The sequence below is a fragment of the Myodes glareolus genome, chromosome 15 (assembly GCF_982192425.1).
Source record: "Myodes glareolus chromosome 15, mMyoGla1.1, whole genome shotgun sequence".
NCBI lineage: Eukaryota > Metazoa > Chordata > Mammalia > Rodentia > Cricetidae > Myodes > Myodes glareolus.
The window spans coordinates 66,359,308-66,383,449 of NC_142040.1; the positions used below are offsets into that span (position 1 = coordinate 66,359,308).

Sequence of the window (24,142 nt, forward strand, 5' to 3'; positions counted from 1 at the left end):
TGTGACTTGTTGGTAGTCATTTCATCTTTGCCCTCGGTGTTTGTTTATTTTTTACTGTTTTTTTATTTATTAGGTTAAAGAAAATACCAATCCAAATTTGCACTCCTTCCCCTCCTCCCATTCCCTCTACACACCCTCCCACCCCACCCCCTCTAATCCTAAAAGAGGGTAAGGCACTTTGCTTTATGGGAGGTCCAAGCCCTTCCCTACCACATCTAGGCTTAGCAAGGTATACATCCAAAGAGAATAGGATCCCAAAAAGCCAGTACATGCAGTAGAGATAAATCCTAGTGCCACTGCCAGTGGCCTCTCAGTCTACCCCAGCCATACAACTGTCAGCCACGTTCGGAGTGACTAATTTGGTTCCACACTTGTTCCTTCCCAGTCCAGCTGGAGTTGGTGAGCTCCCATTAGTTTAGGTAAACTGTTTCAGTAGATGAACCCTTCATGGTCTTGACCTCTATGCTCATATTCTCATTCCTTCTCCTCTTCAACTGGACCTTGGGAGCTCAGTCCAGTGCTCTGATGTGAGCCTCTGCTTCTGTTTCCATCTATTGTTGAACAAAGTTTTTATGATGATATTTAAATCTGACTACAGGGCAAGGTCAGTTTGTCCAGCCTCTCCTCTATTGCTTAGGGTCTTAGCTGGGGTCATCCTTATGGATTCCTGAGGATTTTTCTAGAGTCAGGTTTCTTGATAACCCCATAATGACTCCCTCAATCAAGATATCTCTTTCCTTGCTCTCATCTCTATCCTTCCTCCATCTCGACTATCCCATTCTCTCAAGTTCTCTTCCACTCTCCTCCCCTCCTCTTCCCTTTCTCCCCTTCCTTCTACCCCCACCCCCATGCTCCCAATTTTGTCAGTTGATCTTGTCTGTTTCCAATTTCGAGGTGGGTCTATATATGTTTTTCTTTGGGCTTACCTTATTACTTAGCTTCCCTAGGATCATTAACTATAGGCTCAATGTTCTTTATTTATAGCTAGTATCCACTGATGAGTGAGTACATACTATATTCATTTTTGGGGGTCTGGGTTACCTCACTCAGGATATTGTTGTATAATTCCATCCATTTGCACGCAAAATTTAAGATGTCATCGTTTTTTACTGCTGAGTAGAACTCTAATGTGTAAATGTGTCACACTTTATCCACTCTTCAGTTGAGGGGCATCTAGGTTGTTTCCAGGTTCTGGCTATTAGAAATAATTTCTTCTATGAACATTGTTGAACAAATGCTTTTGTAGTATGATTGAGCATCTTTTGGGTATATTCCCAAGAGTGGTATTGCTGGATCCTGAGGTAGGTTGATTCCTAATTTTCTGAGAAACTGCCATACTTATTTTCAAAGTGGTTGCACAAGTTTGCATTCCCACAAGCAACGGATGAGTGTTTCCCTTACTCCACATCCTCTCCAGCATAAGAAATCATTAGTGTTTTTGATCTTGGCCATTCTCACAGGTGTAAGATGATATCTAAGTTGTTTTGATTTGCATTTCCCTGATAGCTAAGGATGTTGAACATTTCCTCAGTGTTTGTTAAATGATACTTTGAAGTAGAGGATTTTTGAGCACCAATCTAGTACTTGAACCTCCACAGAGCAGATACACACCCATTTTATTTACATTTCATGCACCAGTATTACTCTCTCCTGTGTGACGTGCTAGTCCTTCCCCTACCTGACACCCGTGAGCCCGCGGCGGGCACTCGCCTAAGCAGGGTTGCCGGACAGTGTCTGTGTCCCATCAGCTCTCCTTTCATCCGGTGACACAGAACAATCACTCGCTTGTGAAGAACAGGTTGTGAACGCAGTGAGCAAACTCTGTGAGCTTAGTTCGTGTCTTAACCAGGGACTCTACACTGTCACTTTTCTCTGCACTGTCGCTTTTGCTTTTAAGGGAGGGTGCTTTAAAACTGTAGGCATTATTCATTTTAGGATTAACTGAAAACGCCAGAAAAGAGGGACCCCCTCGGTGCCTGCATCCAGGAAAAATGTTTCAAAGGCATTTCCGAAGTTGTCAAGACTGCAGTTCTCACAAGCTCAGATATTTAGAAATGCAGAATTCTTTCAAAGACCTTCCAGGGAAGAATCTTTTTAGAGAAGAGTCCTGGAGAACCCTCTGGGCTCAAGACTATAGGATTTGTTTCCTTGTGTTCAGCCTGAAAGTCCCTGAGGGAGCATTGCAGCTCTTTTTTGAAGCAGAACCCTGTATGGCTTATATGAACAATAGACCTCGATGATATATGCAAGACTAATTTTGACAACATGCTATACGGATTTTGGTATCTGGTATTGAAATTTCAAAAGGCAGTCTAAAAGGCTGCACAGTGCATAAGCCAGAGTTCGGCCGTCAACCATTGTAGGGTAACGTGTGAAGGTGACGTCAAAGCTTCAGTAGAGACTTTGGAAGTTAGGCTTCCAGGAGCAAGGACCACCTGCTGAGAGAAGCTACAGGCAGTGTGCAACATGAGCTTGTCAGAGAGGCCACATGCACAGCAGCCTGCAGGGTGACAAGCTAGGGATACCCATGCCCTTGGCAGACCATGCCCAAGTACACCTTGGGATGTTGTATTCCACCATTGTATCTTATAAGCATGGATATTTCTTTTATACTTTCTGCAGTTGCTCACAGCTGAGTTTGCTTTGAATCCCCAAAGCAACTTCGAACTGCAGAGCAAGGCTGGAACAAACAAGACTTTGGCAAGTCTTAAAGATGGGCTTGGTGCATTTCAAACTGTGAAACGGGCATGCAGCTTTGGGATAGGGACAGGATGCTGAATTTTGGTGTTAATATCAATGTTAACGTAGTTTTAAGGTTTGATTCCCGGGTAGTACGGCCAGGTCAGATGTGGAGCCTCGAGGGAGGGCCTCAGGCCATTGGAGAGTATGCTCCTTAGGGGACTGCAGGACCTCGAGTTCATCCTCTCTATGTAGTTACTTGGTTTTCTGCTTTCTGGCCAGTAAGTGTCCTGCTTCATTCCTTGCCTCATTTTCTGCTCCACATTGTCATCCTGCACCTTTATCAGAGATCTAAAAGCAGCAAGTCCCTCCAGCCATAGGCTCGGGCCTCCCAAGCTGTAAGAAAAAAAGTCTTCTCCTTTGTAAGTTAATTGCCTCAAGTATTTTGCTATTATGATAAAGATGACTAATACAGATATTAGATTGTTAAGAATCCACTGCTTCTTCTCTGTACCCACAATGCTTTACTCCTGTCACCATATGTGTGGGCGTTTTTCCACATCAAGCACTTTTCCAGTTCTCAGCAGACACAGTAACTGGGCCTCCTGGCTCAATTCAGTTGTGACGCTACCCACGTGGACCGAAGTGAGTTGGACTGATGTGAGTCGGCATCAGGTCAGCTTAAGTTTAGACCTCTAAGACTGTCCCAGACTTGGCTGTCAGTCGCCAATCGCAGGTCCAAGTTGAATTCTCTCTCATGTATCTGGCAGCTGTTGATCAGAGATTTCCAAGCCCTTTCTTGAGATTGCACCTTAGGAATTTACAAGAATGACTCCTAAAATCAAGAAATACCTTAATTGCATTTGAATTGGTGGGCTATAAGATACGATGTAGGGACAGTCAGTGTAAAAGACAAAAAAAAAGGTAAGCTACATGGCAAAACATGCAAATCGGTGCCTCTGAGGGCCACACCAGAGTTCTCTGAGATCCTTCCTCTTAGGTTTTAATAGCAGTCTCATTGTGTGGAGGTGATTATCTCACTGGTCCTTGATGGTCAGGTCAGCCTTCAACTCCTCTTCCTCATTGAAGATCAAAGGGAGGGAATGCAATTTTATGTCCTCTAACTATGTAGTTGGTTCCCGTGGAAGCATTATCATCTTGATGCTAAGCAAGGATCCCCCCAGACCCCAGTCTTCTCATTAACATACAGAAAGATGCTTGTGACTCTGAGCGAGCCCGATGGATGTAAGAGGCATATGCCCGGAAATGGGGACAGAGACAAGGCACCCACATATTTGGTTATGTCACAGTGCTCAGTGGAGAGCAGTGAGATCGGAGTTATTATCTCTGTTTGTCCTTCGGCTGACAATGCCAAGGTTCTGAAGGTCAAGCATATTGCTGAGGTTAAATAGAAAAAGTTAAATACATTATATATATTAGAACTGTCATCAAGTCCTGACCCCTCTTCAACAGCAGATGGAGAATACAGGACCCATCACACATGTGTGTGTGCCCAAAGACATCTGCACACATTTTACAAATACTGTCTCCATGATGTGCTCCAAACACAGCTTGGCTTCCAGAGCTGCAAGGGAAAAATACTGTGCGGCTTTTTCAGGTGCCTCGGCTCCCTGGAAAAATACTGACCTTGTGTTGTATTTTGTGGTGCTGTAATGGGAGGAGAAGGCACTTTTCAGAGGACATTATGGGCTGTGGCCTTCAAGCTCTGTGAATCTTGCTTTGTAGCGTCTCCTGCCCCCTCCCTGCCTTGACACCGAGCTACTTGGATGAGTACAGCTGAGATGTCTTCTGTCCCCTCAGCCTACTCTTTACCTGGCTTCTGTCCCTACCTCAGCAGCACTTCTGTCCCAGTCACTCAGCTCCCTTTCTCTTATGACAGAAGCTACAGCACAGTCTTCCAAGATCGCTCACTCACCACCATAAACCAGCGCTGTCTTCCCTTCCCATTTTCTTAGCTCTGAAACATTCTGAAGATTTTTACTTCCCATGGAGGGTGTGGAAAAGGGCGGTCACATCGTTAGCAGCATTCATTGTTTCGAAGTTTTAAGTACTCTTATTTTACTATTGTCAGTGTAACCCCAGTTCTTCCAAGCATAGGTATTTTTTTCTTTTCCCCAGAGAAGTTTGCTGGAGACTAAATTATCCTTTAATGGGGACACAACTTTCTGGAAACCAATAATAGGGTGATTTGATTTTCAGAAAAAGACCAACAGTGCTTTTTTTTCAAGCCTCTCTCTCTTTGTGAAACCACGAGTTCGTTCTGGGCTCTTTTCTCTGAGGACGTAAGCAGAGGGGCCTTCCAGGGAGTGTGCCCCCCACATCTGTTGATGGATAAATGGCCTGCTTAATAGACTGGTAATGGGCAAGTCACCAGGCAGAAGGGTTCAGATTTATTTTGTTCTGTAAAATTCATTACTTTGGAGTGCTTGTCAAGATAATCGAAGTTCTCATAGGAAATAACACACTACTCCCTCACTTGCAGCCAAAGCCACAGCGTAAGGGCCCTCTCGTAATGTTTCCTTTGGCATTGATGACACAGGTGGTTTCTGTCGCTTCGATGCCAGCTCCCCTGGGTTGACGGGAAATAACTATGGATGAATTAGAACAAACGCACTTTAAGCCCCACCAGCACATCCAAGGTCTAGACACAGTAATTGTTAGTAATAGACAGAGTTTCTTGAACTTGCTGCCACTGATGGTTTGGTTTTGCTGAGGGGTATGTCTTGTGTGTCATATAGTGTTTAGCAGTATTCACAGATGGTGGTGGCACCATTTGTAAAAACGCCAACCAATTATTGAATAAACTTGGGCTTTAGGGTGGAGCAGAGGCAAAATATCATGTGCATCTAAGAAAGAGTGTGCTAGAAGCTACAGTGACTTTGGAGATACTTTCATTTTGTCTGTCCAGTTAAGATAAAACCAAGCTTTGCTCCATGACCCAGTGAGTCTAAGTTCTGATGTCACTCTGTGTTGGGGTACTCAGTTCCAAGGTCTCAGCATCGATGACTTATAGTCTCTGCTGTGAGATTCATGATGCTGTCAGGGGAGCAGACGTATAGATGGACAATCATGGGTCAGTGGGAATTACAGGGACATACTTCATTCTGCTGTTGATGCCATGGAGACCAACTCCTACAGTCATATTTCCAACTGTACCTTTTACTGTTGAGATGGATCCTTTGGAGTTCTGCAGGCACAGACTTGTTTTAAATGGGCAACCCACACATATATCCTTTGTGGTGCTTGTTTAGGCTGATGGTTTCAGCTCAGACTTATGTATTCAGATTCTCCCTGCCATTTACAGAAAGACTTACTTCCATCAGGAAGTGGTTCTGGCTTGTCATAACTGGAATTGTCATCTACTCAATGCTCACTGGGAAGGACACAGTTTTTTTCATAATTCGTGACTCTACGATGCAATGCATGGCTTAGTTCCATTTCTAACCCAGTAGGAATGTTGCTCACAAGCATTGTACAATATCTGAAGGTAGAAATCAGATGTTATACTAGATTTTTGGACTAAAAGAGATGCTATTTGAATATTTTGTAGACTTGCTGAGTGAGGCAGGCAAGAGAACTCGCAGGTCTCAACAAAGGCAAGTGGAAGGTCGAATTAAAAAAAAATCTACATCCTGAGAAGTGTTTTTAACTCTGAGGGACATTGTTCTTTCTTCCTCATCTATTCCTTCTTATGTTTTAAACCTCTACATCACACTTACTTCCCTGCATCCCTGTGCCTTGGGAATACCGACTCTCCTAGCAGTCACTGACCATAAGGTCTTCACTCTTGCTGCATGGTCAGGGGCTCTGTCTGGGAGCTGAGCATCTCACTGCAGCTGCAGCCTGAACTCTTGCAAGGCCATCAGATTCGTAGATTCGCAATTCTCGTGTGAGCGAGTGACGTAGCGTTTAAGTGAGGGGAAGATGCCCTTGAGGAATAGCTTCTGTCTGTTTTACTTTACTGGAGAGGCAATGAAAAGGTCAAATGATTCCAGAAAGGTGTTCATCTACTTTATTAATGTGTTTCCCAAGTAAAGAATAAAACAGGGTATCAGCTCTCCTTCTCCTTGCACTCCTTACAAGGGAGCAATGTGTCACCAATTTGCACATTGCAGGTTACAGTACTTGTGCTGGTGAATGGGATTTCTTTGGACTTCAGCTAAAGTGATACATGACATCATCTGGTGAGGAGAATGGTGAACCAGGAAGCTGGATGGTGCAGCCATACACAGGCACAGCAGTGGCATTCTTTACCAGATGTTGCTTGAAAACAAAAGGGCTCTGGAATTTTCTTTTCTCAAGGAAGGTGTAAGTGAGGGCTCTTTGTTCTTTGAAAAAGACTATAGCTAAATGTGGCCTCTCCCTTCTGCGTGCGTATGCATGTGTGTGTATGATTGAGTGTGTATGATTTTATTTAACCTTATTGCAACCATATTAAACAAGTGCCGCTCTTTTGTTTTATGTGTTTTTTTTTTTCGTTTTGGCATTGGGATTGAACTCTAGATGTTATGTATGTTAGATAAGAACTTTAACATCGAGCCATACGACCCTGTACTGTTATTCCATTTTAAGCAGGAGTAAGATAGGTCCCTCTTTTTCTGTTTTAAGGCTCTAAATTTATTTCAGAACTCTAAATTTTAGTCTTATCAGGTATGACTTACATACCATGCAACTCATTTATTTTGAGTGTATACTGCAGGGGTCTTTAGGCTTTAAACTTCTGTCACCCATGAAGCATCTCTAGAGTTTTTAAGTATTTTATTTGTTTGTTTATTTGTTTGGTTTGTTTTAATTGTTACAAAATTCTTAAAGTGTAGGGCAAAAGAGATGGGGTAGAAAGGTCAGATTAAGTCATAAATTAGTAAATTCCTTGTGGTGAAGCAGAAGAGTCATGGACTGGAATCCTATGAAAAGGCAGCAAAGAGAGAGGTGGCAAAATTGTACAACTCAAATCAGTGAAATTTTAGGAACTTACTGTACAGTTCTGAGTCTCAGCGTGTTCTCACCATGGAAACTTAGCACGTTCCCACCATGGAATCTCAGAATGTTCTCACCATGAGTCTCTGCAAGTTCTCACCATGAGTCTCAACATGTTCTTACCATGGAAACTCAGCATGTTCTCATCACGGAATCTTAGCATGTTCTTACCATGAGTCTCAGCATGTTCTCATCATGAGTCTCAACATGTTCTTACCATGAGACTCAACATGTTCTCACCATGAGTCCCTGCAAGTTCTCAACTATGAGCTTCAACATATTCTCACCATAAATCTCATCACGTTCTCACCATGAATCTTAATATGTTTGCACCATATCTCAGCATATTCTCACCACGTCTAGGCATGTTCTCATGCTGGAATCTCAGCATGTTCTCACCATAAGTCTCAGAATGTTCTTACCACAAATCTGAACATGTTCTCATCATGAGTCCCAGCATGTTCTCACCATGAATCTCAGCATGTTCTCATCATTAGTCTCAGTATGGTCTCTCTATGAATCTCAACATGTTCTCATCATGAGTCTTAGCATGTTCTCACCATGAATCTCAGTATGTTCTCACTATGAATCTCTGCAAGTTCTCACCATGAGTCAGTCTCAGCATGTTCTCATCATAAGTTTCAGTATGTTCTCACCATCAGTCTCAACATGTTCTTAACCACAATTGGAAGAAGAAGCTGACCCATGCCAGCTGTCTAAGAGACTGTCTTTATCTTCCATTCCATTCTGAGGTCTCAAGAGTTTTGACTGGGCTATGTAACTGTGGCCAGCTTTTGTACTTTGGAGATAAAGACTTTGTTTCCAGGAGGTGCCTCTATCAACTGACTAATACCTTGAAGCTCCTCTCCTCACAGTGTCTGGCCCAGGGCCTCCACATGTAGCCTGAGCCAGTTTGAAGGAAATCAGTTTTGTTAATTGCTGTGGTTTGTAAAACCTAGGAAATTCATGTTGGCTACACAGGGACAGTCTTTTTGGGGGTAGACACAAGGCTCATTCTTGTCATGTGCTATTGGTCAAATTGTGTTCCCTTACTGACAGGGATAGAGAAATGATTGCCACTCCATGGTTGCAAGAGCCATGTGACAGAAAAACACTTGGGTTGGGATGCATCATTTTTGCTTATCCTTAGAAGAATGAGAAAGAGCAAGGTTGATCTAAGCAGGAGGTGTCTCTGAGTCACCCTGTTACATCCAGAGCCATGACACTGTTGTGCTTACGCAATGCTCCATGCTTTGTGGTAAAGACACAAGCTGTGATTGATAGTGGAAACCTACCAGCACTTCCTCCTTACTTCCTACTTTCTAGTAAGAAACCTTATTGTTTTCCCCCCAGTGTCTCTCCACATATGTTACCCTCCGCACAAGACTGCAGGGACTTCTTCACCAAACTCTCTTACTCATCCTCAAGGTGACTCAAGGTTACTTTTCCTGGAAGCTTCCCCATGATGGCCACAGAAAAGAAAATATGTCTCCTTGCTAAGTACCATACTCATCTTCTCCATGAGTATACCCAGGCTTATGATCTCCTGAGAACAGGAAGTTTTCACAAAGTTAGTAATTTCTATGCAAACTACATATGCCAGGCAATTGACAAATGCACTTTTAATGGATGTTTATGTTTTGGTCTTAAAGAGGTGTAAGAGGTGTGTGTGTGTGTGTGTGTGTGTGTGTGTGTGTGTGTGTGTGTGTATGTGTGTGTGTGTGTGTGTGTGTGTGTGTGTGTGTGTGTGTGAGAGAGAGAGAGAGAGAGAGAGAGAGAGAGAGAGAGAGAGAGAATGAAAATTCTATGTGTACTTTTACATTGGTGGTGTCAAGCCATAGTGCGACTTCTCAAACCTGGAGCTAAAGCAAAGTCCAATTGCACTTAGTAGATGCTACAGGATCACCCCCCACCTTACAGACTGTGTCTTTCCTCAGGGCTCAGCCTCTCTGTGGTCTTCTTCCATTGATCCAGTCCCCAGCCCTCTGTTTAGGGAAGTAGAGCTCATTATGATGATGTAAATGTAGGGCTTTTCTGAGATAACTGTCTGAGTTCTTAGTTTCTTTTTATTTATTGATTTGATATAACAAAATGCCTAAGGTTGAGTACTTTATTAAGAAAATATTGAACTCACAGTTTTGGAGGTTGACGCTCCAGATCAGGTGGCCCTATCTTTTCGTCCTCTTGAGAGTCCCTCCAGGTAAATAGAATCACATCATTGGGAGCATTTGCAGAAGAGATTGCAGGGCCAGGCTTCCTCTTCTTATAACTGCTCTCACTCAGAAGAACTGGCTGGGTAAGACATGCATTACTCCTCTGGGAATATAGCTTCCTTTTTTTAAAAAAAAAGACTTTAATATGTGTTTTTGACATTACAGTGCAATCACATCATTTCTCCCTTCCACTCCCTCTCTCCAAACCCTTTCATACATCCCTCCTTGCTTTCTTTCAAATTTGTGGCCTCTTTTTAAATTGTTGTTATATACATACTTGTATGTGTATATACATACATATTCCTAAGTACATAATTACACACTGATCAGCCTTTTTCTTATAAAATTTCCAGTGTATGAAAACGATATCCAAACTGTGCCAAAAGCAATTATCAAGTGTCATTACATAGAATGCCACTGAGGCCTCAATGAGGTGAAGCACTTGGTTGTGGGGCCACTTCTTAGCCTCTAGTCTTTGTCCTACCACATTACGCTGCCTTTCCATGGGCAAGAGACAAAAGCATTGTAAAAATCCCACAGAAGCGGCTGTCTGGCTTCTGCTGCCATTCCACATGACCGAGGGCACCATTCTGCCCACTAACAGAATACTCGGTGCATGCTCTGCATGAACTGCGATGATGAGGCAACTGCCAGCAATGGAAATTCTGCGGAAAAGCAAATTTGAAAACACTGAAGTTAGAATAGTCTCCTTTAGCAGAGACAGTTATTGCATCTTTGTGGAGAGAAGAACTCAGCCCATCTATAGTCTCAGATGTTATTTAGGGCTCCTGGGTGCCCAGCAGGTAAACATATTGACTCTGTATTTAGAGGAGTAATAAGCCAAGCATGCACCATGCACCAGCACACACCTTTAAATCATGTGTGGCGAGATCAAGGCTACTGACTTTAGACAGCTGTAACATGATATAAAAAATTAGGCAGGGAGGGAAAATGTAGCACAAGATTTCAAGAATCTAGATAATCAAGTGAGAGAGATGAAATATGGACAGTTCTTTGGAAATTAGGAGGAAAATAATAGAGGAATATATATGCTTTTTCTTAACAAGCTCCCAATTTGTGGCTAAAAGATCATTCACCTATTCTCAAATAACTGGCCTGTAAATGAAGGCCAAATTTCCATGGGGGTAACTGTGGGTAGACACCACCCTGACGGGCTCATTCGACTCCTGCAATAGTTGTCTCGGCCTCTGGCTCTTCACAGATGCTCTCTGGGTCGCACCCTTTCTGATCCAAGTCCCCATCCTCTGCTTACCTTGACTCATTTCATAACCCAACCTCCATCTCACACTGATTCTGCCTTCTCCTACGGTAGAATTTGGAACTTTTCAGGCTTCCAGATTTCTTTTGTCCTCGCCCATATTGTGTGTCCTCTCTGCACATGATTTGAGTCAGATTCCTTCCTGTCCCCATCTATTCTGCTCTCAGATTTCCAGGTATTTGGAAGGCAATGTTTCATTGATTTTCTGGATATTATCAATAGAGTGGAGTTCTCATATCTGGAGCACTTGTGTAACCTGTTCCCCTCTTGCTTTATTTTTCTGATCATATGACTTGGGTCTAGGCATTTTAGTTAAATAAAATGACAGTTTACAGTCAGGACAGTGTCTGTCAATTCCATGACTTTCTAGTATCCAAGAGATTAGAATGAAAGCAGTTTTCACATAAGAAAGTGGGCTCAGATTTTCCAGCTGTCTGGTTCTTAGAGAAATTTCAACCCAATCAGAGATTTGGAGCTTTGATTGTCTCTTGTTATCCAAGAAAATAAAAATTGGAATGATTGGTACTTCCTATCAGAGTATCATTTTAGATGAATGATTTGTACTGTAAATATGTGATAAATAGCAAAGAAACAGTCTTCATGATAACATTTCAAATCCATTTTATCTAGAATTTAAATTTGAGAGGAATAACTACCTAAAAACAGTACATCTCAATCTTTAACTGTAATTCACTGGAGTCTTTAATTTCTTTGAGGAATAGCATGGAAGGCAGGAGGATTTAGGGAGAAGAACCAGTCTGAGACGCATAACAGATTCAAGGGGTAGCCTGGACTACATAACCTATCAAGCTATCCATTCTTTCCTCTTCTCCATGTGCCAGTTTTGAGAAAGTGATTGTCCTCTGCCCCCCCCATGACACCTATCCCTTTCATATATAGTCTGGAGTTGATTGACAAGAAGTCAATGATTGCATTCTCTTTCACCCTGTGAGTTGCTGTTAACTTTCCCAAAAGTAGAGTTCTGTTTTCTGATTATTTTCTAGAAGTTGCTCAGGTTTCAGCTTTCTTTTGTCTGATTTTGTTTCAGCTCTGAAAAGGTAATGAAGATATTTTTCTTGCAGGGAAGATCTGGTTCAATCCATGAAGCCACTTCTATCTTGCAGCCTATAAAAACTCTATGACGAATAAGGCCTGTAATCAAGGGGACATTGCATCTTCCTGTCACTCTGATTCCACAAAAGCAAGTTCCCTGCCCATATTGTTAATCCTGACTCTAGGACTGCAATCTAAACACCACGCCAAGGTGACTGAAAATAGATACCGTCTAATCTCGTTTCTTTCTGATGAGGACGCCCCTTAGGAACAGATGTTCTCTCGAGTAGCCCTGTGAGTAACCCCACCTGTCATTGACTACAGAGCCATTAGCTTATGATTCATATCTGGCCTTTCTTTTAGAAACAAAGACGACACAGTACTCGGGACTCCGTGATTTAATGCTCACCAAACGGAACTGCGCTCTCCAAGTCCAGGCTGCTTTTCTCTCAGCACATGCTCCTTTCCAGGAACAAACTGGGCTCTTAACTTAGAAAAGGCCTCAACTCTTTTAGATAACAGGATGGAGAACACATCTCTTAAGTGGTGTCCTAGATAACAAACATGGTTTACTGGTTGGAAGTCATTTCTACAGGAGGAAGCTTTAGACCTTGTTTTGACTTGGTTTCCTGTCATGTTTTATAGAAAATTCTTAGATTTTTCTTTGTGTCTTGTCTCCTCAGTAATAAAGCTGAGTTAATTAGTAATAATCTTTATGTAAGATCATCATTATTATAGTTTTAGAGACATTAACAGTATTTTCTAAGAAGAGTGACCAACATGGACCCTCTACTAATCTTGGCTGTATGTGTGGTCAGTATCTTTTTGGAACAAATAAAAGCACCTCTAAAAAGGTCCTGTTCAGAGAAGACATAATTTGTCATGTGAGTTTATTTTTTTTTCAAAATTAGTTCAAATTAAAGAGGTTCAACTCTGTGAGATTCTTTTTCTTATGTGGGAATATCTCAGAAGCTATCATTTCCAGACTTGGAAAGCACTGGGGATGCTCTTGAGAGAGCTTGTGTCTGTCTTAGCTGGCCCTGTGCTTGGTTGCCTTTGCTGGCCATGGTTTTTCTTCTCTGAACCTGTTCTGTGATTGCTGTGATTGTGTCTGTGTTTTCCTCTTTTAAGGTACAGGCTTAAACAAGTAGAGAAAGGATGAGAGAAGACATAGGAAGCAGAGAGGGAAATTTGGAAATAACTTAAGTTTTTAGGGACAAATCTGCATTCAGTGGTGGTTTGGCTAGATCCAGGACTTCAGGATGATGGGTGTGAAAAGAATGATCCCTTGCCAGTCATGATCACATGGATGGCTGGAATCACTTTCAGTAGCCTGTATTTCCAGGCACTGGTAGGTGGGTTCAGCAGTGTGGTGAACATGAGGGTGTAAGTTTCAGCCTCAACCATCATGAAACCTGTGATCTGTGCAAGATGTAGAGACCATAGTGCTGTCTGTGATTGAAGTAAGAAATAATGGGTAGTTGAGGTGGCTTTCGAGCTCAGTGGGAATTGGTGAGAAACAGAGTCAGCAAGTGAAGGAGAAGGAAATTCTCGGTTCCTAAAGCGATGAATAACATCCAAGAGAACGGAGTAAAATGAACTGAGAGGGCTCTTCTTCCTCCTACCCCCATTCTCCCTCCCTTGCTCTTCTCCGATCAGCTCTCCTTACATTCTGTAGCAACTGTGTGCCAAGCATGGAGGATTCATGTTCATCTGAAGAGCCCTCTTTGATGGGATTTACAGGCTCAGCCCTTCTTCTCTTAGGAATGTGGATCTAGGGTTGCCCGGGAGAGCAGGGAATAGCGTTCAGTCACAAGCCCAGCTGGATTGTTCTTCCAGCAAACCACAGGCAACAGCATTGGAGCATCAGCAGAGGCATGTCACAGTGCTGCATAGAAGAGTATATAGAGGATATGTGAAATTGTCTTAAAATTCACTAGAATTATAAAATCTAACATGTTAACAGTAAAATTGCCAGAGTCAGACTGCCTGAGCCTATGCCTCTTTTCTAGTCCTAAATGGGATCTTAGGGAAATTGTAGCTTCCTGTCATATGTATACGTATGTATATTTGTATATAGGACATGAAAATGTATATATGTATATTCTTTCCCTTCCTTTTTTCCTTTTTTGATAAAACACTGTGACAAAAGTCAATTAATGAATAAAAGGTTTATTTTCTTTGCAGTTCAAGGGTATAACCTTGGTAGCAGTAGTTTGAAGAAGCCAGTTATATAGTTTCCACCATCAAGGGGTAGAGAACGAAGAATGTTCAAGATCAGCCATGTGTTTCTACTTCATGCAGCCCAGGACTCAGGCCAAGTGAATGACACTGCCCACTTTTAGGCTGGATCTTCAGACCTCAGTTAACCTAGTTAAGATAATTACTTGCCTTTCTGCCCAGAGGCTTGCCTCCTAGGTGATTCTAGATCATGTCAATAGTCAACATTAACACAACTCTACCTTTGCCCACTTGACATCCAAACACAACACCTTTAAGCCAAACTTTTACACCTCTGTGGCTCATGGCATGTCATATAATGTAGAAGCACATTGAATTTAACTTTAAACATCTTTACTGTCATTACATATTTCCTACCTACAACAGCAATGAATGAACATTCCCATTTCTGAAAGGGAAGTATGGAGGCAAATCAAGTAATAATGAGACAAAGGTAGGATTGAAATCCAGTAGGAAAAGCACTAAATCCTGTAGCTTCAGTTCTAGCATCTTGGACCTGTGATAGAATCATCGGGACAGCCAAAAGCTTAGGTAGCCCACTATCACAGCTCTATTACCCGCAGTACACGTAGCCTCTCCTGTGACTTTATTCCCTTATGTGTATGCAACTTTCCTACGTAGGCACCTCTTGGTTCTGTCGTCTTCATCTTTCTGGAGTCTCCATTGCAATTTAGACTTCATCTTTACAACGTTGCCTAATGGCCTCCATGAGCTCCTCGCTTGGATTCTGACCCATGCCATCACACATTGCCTTACTCGCTCACTATGATCCCATGATCTTGCATATTTCACATCTTTGAAGACGGCATCATCTTGGTGCTGCTGCCAATTCCATCAGTTTGAGATGTAGCCAGGCCTTACCAGACCGCAGATGTAAACGTCTCTGTGCTGATCATGGGGTTACCCTGGCCCAGGCAATCCCTTCCTTGGGTCAGGGGCCCTCTTGAGCTGCATTTGGTGGGAGGAAGGTTGCTCTTGAGACACATGTCCTACTATTCCTGTGAAGATCAGGGTGTTTTTCTTTAAAAACTGCAACCCTCTTTTCAGTGTGCACCTAGGCTGCAAACTTTAACTTCATTAAGCCCTTCTCTTCCTCAGTAATCTGAACATTTTTAATATCTATCTATTCAATATTTATTCTTTTTTACTACAGAAATGGATAAGAGTCATAAAAACTCATCAGCTATACTCAAAACTGAAATGTTCTGCTGATTTGAAATGTTCTCCAGCAAGCAGATTAGTCCATCATCTTTAAATTCAACTGTACTCATCTTCTCTGGACATTGACAGAATGAAGCCAGGTTCTTGGTCAAAATATAACACATAATTGCCTCCTAGTTCAGTTCCTGTAGAGTTCCTGTTCTCCCCCAAACTCATGAACTGGGGGGCCTCTGCTATGCATATTCCTTGTCTTCCAGGCCCCCACCAGAATAACCAGCTATGCTTGGGTGGCAGCAGGCAAAGCGTTTTGAAGCACAAACTGTCAAGCTCTTCCACATTTCATTCACGGAATAGTTGTGGAGGCCTAGAGACCTCATGCTCAGTGAGGTTTATCACAATAACGACCCCACTGCTGGCACCAATTTTATGTCTTAATTATTTTCCCTGCTCCTGTAATAAAATATTCTGTCAAAAGCAGCTTAAGGGTGAAAAGGTTTATTCTGACACACACCATGCAGACACGTGAGGTAGCTGATCACATTGCTTCTGTAGTTAAGAATCAGTGAATGACAAATTACTGTACTCAGCTGGTTTTTCTTTCCCTTTCTATGTGGTCAAAGACCCAAGAGCAGGGAATGGTGACTCTCCGACCATAGTTAACCTAATCAATGCAATCCCTCACAGACATGACCTAAAACTAACCTAATCAATATAATCCTTCACAGTTAGGCCCTGAGGCTTCTCCTAAGTGATTATCAATCCTGTCAAGTTAGTAATCAATATTAAGTATCATGTCATTTCTGCTCACATCTACTTCTCTTTAAGGCGATGGTTGCTGCTCTCACAGAGTTGCTATGGTAATTCGGTGAGTTAATGCAGGATGATAGCCACATGTGGTCCTATATGCATGGAAGTTAGTATTACTAAATTATCTCCAGGACATTAAGTGACGGTAAACATCCAATAGAGGACCTTCTTGGTTCCAGTTTTTAATGAAATAGTAGTTTGTTGTATAGATACAAATAATTTTTAAGACTGTGAATCAAGTCTCATGAACTAAAATGAAATAACATTAAGTATGGGAAACCGGTTTAGGCACTGTTGTATCATCTTTCTACGCATCAATGACATGAAGTCATTAGAAAACACATGAGAGAGAGAGAGAGGGAGAGGGAGAGAGAGAGAGAGAGAGAGAGGAGGGAGAGAGGGAGAGGAGAAAGGAAGAAAGGGAGAGTATGAGGAAAACATCCCTTTGAGACAAGGTCTCATGGAGTCCTAGTTATTCCAGAAGTTACTCAGCATACCAGGTCGGCTCAGTTTTATGGTAGTTTTCCTCCTACTCTGAGTTCTGGGATTTCAGGCATGCACTACTATGGAATCTCCAGAGGAGACAATTATGTTTCACCATTGAAAGCTAGCTCAAGTTTCAAATGTTTCACAAACTGAAGTCTAGTCCTTAGATACCATGAGGTGGAAAGACAGGCCCCAAGATGGTCATTATCATCTACTTCTTTATTGTTGTCTCGTGGTCTCTGAGCAGAAACTATGGGTACTCTCTTACTTCTGAGAGCAATGATGCTGGCTGAATTCCCTACCATAGAAGCTAGATCTATTATTTTTATGGGAGAAATGAGGCAACTCTTTCTCCTTTTGTAGTTAACTCTAGAAATATGAGGGAGTTGTCAAGGGAGAGCAAAGAAACGACCAACATGATGTTCCTATGTGGAGGGTAGCCCCTGTGCGCATGACCACATTCCCGAACTCACCCTTTGACAGTGTTTGTCCTCACTAGCCGTTCAGTAAAGCAATGTGACATTTAGCGCTCATCAGCACGTGAGGAACATAAATGTACTGGGAAGTTTGTTTGTGTTGTTAATGGAGAAAGTTGAGTTATTCTGAAAATTACAGAGGATTCCTTATAGAGTATATATGGTTTATCCTTCTTTAAAACTAAATTCGAAAAATCCCAGGAAACAGTAAATTTCTGTTGTAACAGCACATAATTGACCCTCCCAGTGCAGCGTGATCAGTTTGTTTCCCGTAGCTTGCTCTCCTGAGCCTACACACGTTCCTTCAAACTCCAGGCATTCACACAAGCCACCTTAAATTTGGCCTCAACCAGACAAGCATGAAGCATTCGTATTTCTTGTTCCTGGAAGTGTTCCTTTACTCATTTGGCTTCTCTGCCAGTGAGGGGCATATCTCCTAGGTTAGAAGTTTGACCTGCAGACAAGGTCTAACCAAAGCTGAGTCTAATGACTTACCTAACACTGAACTCTTCAACTTGAAAATTCCACTCTTCCATTACACAGATTATTGGAAAAAGAAAAATATAGACCATGTAAAAGAACATACTCATTGAATCCTACTCAGGAATTTTTGGTAATCCAGGAGTCCTGTGATTCAGTCCTTTCTCCTTGGTATATGAACCTCCAGATGAAAATTAAGTACACACATTGATACACAGACACACATACATACACACACACAGACACATCACCACCACCAGGCACACGCACACACACACACACACATACACACACACACACCAGACACACACACACACACACACCACCACCAGACATACACACATACACCACACACACACACACACACACACACACACACACACCACCACCACCACCACCACCACCACCACCATTGCTCTGTGAACTTAAAAGTATGAGTTACTTTAGAGTCAGTTGTGGTGGTGTATTCCACAGTGGTCAGGAGTCTGTGCCTCAAGAGAACTGTAAATTCAGTGCTATGATAGAGGACTTGTCTGAAAAGCAACCCCCCAAATGTATGCTTTGTTTTATGTTTTGTTTCTGTTTACCCCAAGTGATTGGTTCAGGGTAAGATCCTGCCTGCATGTAGATGTGGCCACCTCCATTTAGGATGCATGGCTGCTTTCTGTGGTGCGTCCTGTGTTGCTGTACTTAAGGCAGATTTTAACACAAACCCACAGTAAACAAGAACGGGTTACAGGGCCGCTTTCCAGGTGACAACAAGCTTGAGATGCTTTGCCGTTAAATCTCTGGCAGGTGGGATTAATGTGTTTCTAATTACATCAGGAAGCTAAGGGAAAAAGCAAAAATGCACTTGAAATGCAACCCTGTTAACTTATAAAGAGGAAATAATACACAATAGTTTATTATTATTATCATATGTGTTAGTTATAAAAGAAAAGCCCCCACTAAAATGAAGAATATGTTTATCACAGTGAACAATTGTTTACTGTCGGTTCGTTCTGTCTTCTGTTACGTAAATGACTTTAGAGTATTATTTTAAATGTATGTTGACATTTAACCCATAATAACAAAGAATTCAATAATATATATGTAAATATTGGAGATTAAGTTCCAATTTAAAATATTACAAGTGGATTATTTGGTTATCTGCTGATGAGGTATCTGTGAAAAGGGGAGGAGGGAAAGGGAGAATGCAGAGGGAAATTACAAGTGAGGTAGATTTGCTGTTAGAAACATGTACATGCAGAGACTTAAGGTAAGTATGAGTTTTAAGAAAACTCAGATTTATTTAATGGACATATTAGGTTGAGCTCCTTTGGGAAAGGTTCTTTAATGAGCCCAAAGTGACAAGAGCCAGACCTTTCCTCCACAGACTGAGTAGGTTCTTATGCGTTTTATTGCTTATGGGTCAACCATTTTTTTGTCTTGTGTGTTTCCCAAGCATATAAAAGTGAGAACGAGATTAATTGATCTTCTCAACCTAATAGGACCACTGAAGGATATTGTCAGCCCCTGTAATTCCTCTCAAATACTGACACCTAGGCTATACCAAGTCACTCTTCGTTGACTACTGTGTGCTGCTTTGCATTCAAGTGTTTCTAGGATCTGCCATTGGTATACAAATTCTAAATCTTGACAAGAATGCTCCAAGGCTTACCTACTGCTAGTAATGGCAACTATGTCTGAGAACATGAGCTACACCATTAACAGATAAGACCAGATTTGTGACGCCTGTATGATTACTCTTTGTGTTACTTTCAATTACGATTTTCACTGATGATCACATATAGTTTATTTGCTATTTTTACATTCTTCTACAAGAACAAGAAAGAATTTTTTCCTTTCTTTAAAACCAAATATTTGAAGGAGCAAACAGCATGAGACAGAGGAATCTTCACTGTGTATTGTCAGAAGGTATTTATTTTCATGTGGGTATGTGATTTCCAGGTACCAAGTATTCCTGAACCATTTACCCTCAGTATTATTATCTGGACTAAAACCATATTAAACTTTGAGAATGGCAAATTAATGACAAGAATGGAGTCAAAGACAATTCATTAATGATTTCGACTTGTCTATTTTTCTATCCTGGATATGATGGAGAAATTCATTTGGGGAATGACCAAATTGGAAGGGGTCTGGCATTATGTCGAGAAACACTAAGAATGTGATTTTGTAAATTTTGTCTCTGAGTCTGCACGGCGCCTCTTTCTTACATGCCTCTGTTTCTCTTTTAGTGGCAGAGCATTTCTATAACACTGGTTGAGAAAGTTCAGATGGTTGCTGTAATCCTAGGATCCCTGTTCTTAATAGCGAGTGTGACTTGGCTCCTCTGGTCAGCCTTCAGCCCCTATGCAGTGTGGCAGAGGAAGGACATCCTTTTTCAAATCTGCTATGGAATGTATGGTTTTATGGATCTAGTGTGCATAGGTAAGACCACGGTGTTCAATATTCACAAACTGTCCCTAACGCATCTTTTTCAGCACCTGCATTTCTGCCAGCACGTCTAATATATGCAGAATGTTGTGGTATAAATTATCTTGACTTCTAGTTAAATGTTGGGGCAGGAAGAGGAGGTTGCCACAACTTGGCTGCTTCCAGGGTAGTTTGAAAAGAAAAAAAAAGCAGGTTAGTGTTCACTGAATGTGGCATATTTTGCAACCAAAAAGAAGATGGAGTGGTAGAGGAAATTAAAAAGTGGGGGGGGGGGGAGTAATGTTAGGATTGCACTTGTTTCCAGGGAGCAAGAACAAACTGGTGCCCTTTCCAAAGCTGAGGAAGAATGGCCAGTGCCAACAGCAATATTGTGGGTTTGTAGAGATGACTATGCCCTAAAAATCCTGCTTCATAATTGGTGCTCAGATTCCTTTGGGAACATAAATGGCCCCTCGGAAAGTTAAGGGCATGGGGAAATTTTCCTTGTTCATTTTTTTCTCATCATGCTTAATGAATTCAGTGTCAGAGAAGAGGGAAAACTTCCTCCTTTCCCTAAGTGTAGCTCAATTAGACTTCACTGGAAGGTTAGGCTATGGTTCATTGGACCAGTCACCAGAAGTTGACTTAGGCAACTTTGTGTGGCGTGTGTGTGTGAGGTGTCCTTGCAGGCACCGTGATGGTGACAGCTGATGGGCACCCAGGAGAATTTGCCAGCTTTAAGTTGGTTCACAGCCTCCTGGGTTGTGAAAAGAACCAAATGGAAAGGTAGCCATGATTTAAAGCAACAGTTTTCCCCAAATGTGGTCCCCAGATCACTGGCAAGAGTAGCATCCTGTCACTGATTAGAAATGCTGACCACCAGGCCCATTCCAGACCTTATGAATCAGAAACTGGACAGGTGGAGCTGGCCTCTGAGTTGTCCACATTTTCTGCAGTGGTGAGGATCCTGAAGCTGGAGAGTCAAGGGCCTCAGGAAATGATGCCTGGGTGATCAGATGACTTGGTTTCCAATCCCAGCCTTTACTCGAGGCCCTGTCTTTCTACCCACAAAATGGAACAACAATTTCCACCACGTAAATCTAAATGAAGGCAGCAGCGACTGCGAAAGAACCCATTGTTAGCAGGCAATGGCAGGTGGGATCTGTAAGCATGAGTCAGAAACACCAAAGTTACTCTCGGCCACTTGAATTAATGTCTGTACTTATGAGAGTCTAAAGTTAACAAGGAATTTTCATACCCTCTGTTGTTTTATAGAAGGAAGCTTATGCACACTTAAAATGTAAGCATTCTCGCTTTCCTTCCTGCCTTTCTTCCCTTGTCACAAATACAAGACTAACGAGAAAGGAAATGATGAAAGTTAAGTCTCAAAGGAGAAATGAAGGAGGCAAATGTTGTGAAGATGGTAATCTAAGTACAGGTTTCCTGGATAATTAGACCGATCACACACAGGAGTGCACTCTACAGTAAATGTGCTAATGCCCATGCAAGTGCTTGGAAAATTCCAAATCTCTTCAAATTTAATCTCTAGGGCATTGCTCTAAATAAAGAGGAGAAATGAAACCCTTCAGCATACCAAATCCCTCCAGCAGCTCAGAGAATGTGTTAATTCCTTCGATGTCTGTTATAAAATGTGGCATGCTTTTGATATTGCAGGGGAAGCGCTTCCTTAACCTGGAAGAAAGGATTTTGGAAGTTTTCACCATAAATAATGAATAAATTCAGGAGAGGACAGATTTATTTTTTTCCTTAATATGAACATTGTATGTCCATCAATAGCTTCAGTTTTGTATTTTTGTGAACCAACTAGAACAAATTTAAGAAAGGAAGTTAAACACAACAAACACACACTTTATATCATTAAGCTCAGAAGTTAGCCTGTGGGGAAGCCTAACTGCCTTTCCTACCTCATTGAAAAACTAAGAAGGACCAGTTACCCCTGAAGTAGGAAATCATTTCTATGAGTTTCGCGGTGTGCAGTCATTGCTGAGTTCTTCCCTATTACTGTCAGTATTTTAATTAAGACTATTAGAACTGCCTTCAAGAACACAGGCATGTGAACTAGTGATCTTTGGGAAATATGTGCTATATTTGGGCTCCTCTTTTAAAAATTGAATATTCTTTCATCTTATAAAAGTCAAATTTCTTAGAAACAAAAATAGTTGCCATATTTTCTAGGGACATTTTAGAAAGTGAATTTTATCTGTGTTATAAATATTGAGAACACATTCTGTTGTCTTTTTGGCTCATCAGACCCCAGCTCTCATCATTCACTGATCTATTTGCAGAATTGGAAAAACTTTAAATAATTCAGATGGAATATTGTTTCATTTGGCAACCTCATTAATTAGTTTATTTTAGAACTATGAAAATGTTATGTTTTTACCCTAAGAAACTGAGGAAGTTAGAGAGTAAAGGATGCATTAGCCAGCTGGATTATGGCCAGTGTTAGCCCCAGCCAACATTACAAATTAATTTGAATTTTTTTTCATTAAAGGTGCACACTAACAACAACCACATAGATTACACCTTAAAACTACTTCCTAGAACACAAGTCCATGTTGTGCCTGGTAACAACCGTTTCCAAAGACGACAGAATCACAGCTTTGAACAGAAGCCAGCACAAACTCACACAGACAATACCTCTGGAGGACATTGTAGCCAAACAGGCTCCCTGTTTGACATTGAACCGGTGTCTCCCTTGGTAACTATCCTTGAGCATAGTTGATTTTAACCCCTGTTGTTAAAGACTGTTATTTCAAAGCCTTTTTATCTACTTCCCTTCATTTTTCTTTAAAAACTTTTGCCAGCCTCCATTTCTCAGAACACATATCTAAGCTGTATCAATATTCCCATTGCTGTTACAAAGCCTAATTCTTTGGAGACTTTCTTTGTTTGTTTGTTACTTAGTTTGACAGAGAGCATAGGTGTGTAAACATGTAATTGGAAAATAATGGGATGTGATGTCATAGGCAGGTAAATGATCATTCAGTGATGCAGGGAATGATCTCTGCTTTGGGGCTGCATGGAGGGTAAGTTGCAAGGAGGAAGTGATAGATAAGCAAGCTAATACTGACGTCTGATGAAAGCAGAAATGCCCCCTTCCCACCACTGGAAGGACTTCTGCGAGGTTTTCAAACTTTCTCATTTTTAAACAAGGAAAACAAATTGACAGTTTGAATGTTCTTTTAGAGAATAATTCTTGCTCAGGCTAGATATAGCGGGGAGGGCCTTGGCCCTGCCTCTTAGTGATATATCAGACTTTGTTGACTCCCCATGGGAAACCTTACCCTCTCTCGGGTAGTGGATGGGGGTGTGGTGGGGGGATGATGGGGGAATCAGGACGAGGGGAGGTAAAGGGAAAAAAAAAGAAAAAAGAGAAAAAAGATAATCCAGAAAAATACACAGGTGATTATTATAGGATAAAAAATTAAAGTGCATCTATTTTATGAAATGTGTAAGAAATTTAATCATTAAAAATAGAATTGAATCATTAAACACAAGTTTAAAGAGTTTTTTCTGAGCCTGTTTTCTGGGTCTAGGAATAAATTCAGGGCATTGTGCTTGGTAGGGAAGTCCTCTACAATAGAGATAAATTCCCAACCCCAGGAGACATCTTTAATTGAGAGCATTTGATTACTTATTTTCTGATACATTGAATTTGTTGTATATTTTTATTATTAATCATTCATGCTTCTTCTCCCTTAAGATTTAGCATCTTTCTTTTATTAGTGTTTTAAATTATCCCAAGGGTCAAAGTTGAAATGTTGAGATCACGTCTGCCAGGTAGAAATTTTCCATAGATATGAAAGTGGTCCAAATCTGTACTGTTG

The 24,142-nt window shown here is 41.5% G+C and overlaps 1 protein-coding gene across 1 annotated transcript in view; it reads left to right on the forward strand.

Moving 5' to 3' along the window:
* The window catches only part of Marchf11 (membrane associated ring-CH-type finger 11), a 102,364-nt gene that overhangs the window by 61,792 nt on the left and 16,430 nt on the right, over nt 1-24,142 (forward strand). The window contains exon 3 of the mRNA XM_048457049.3: nt 20,114-20,306. Within this exon, the coding sequence (XP_048313006.1) occupies nt 20,114-20,306 (193 nt within the window). The remainder of the gene's footprint in view (nt 1-20,113; nt 20,307-24,142) is intronic.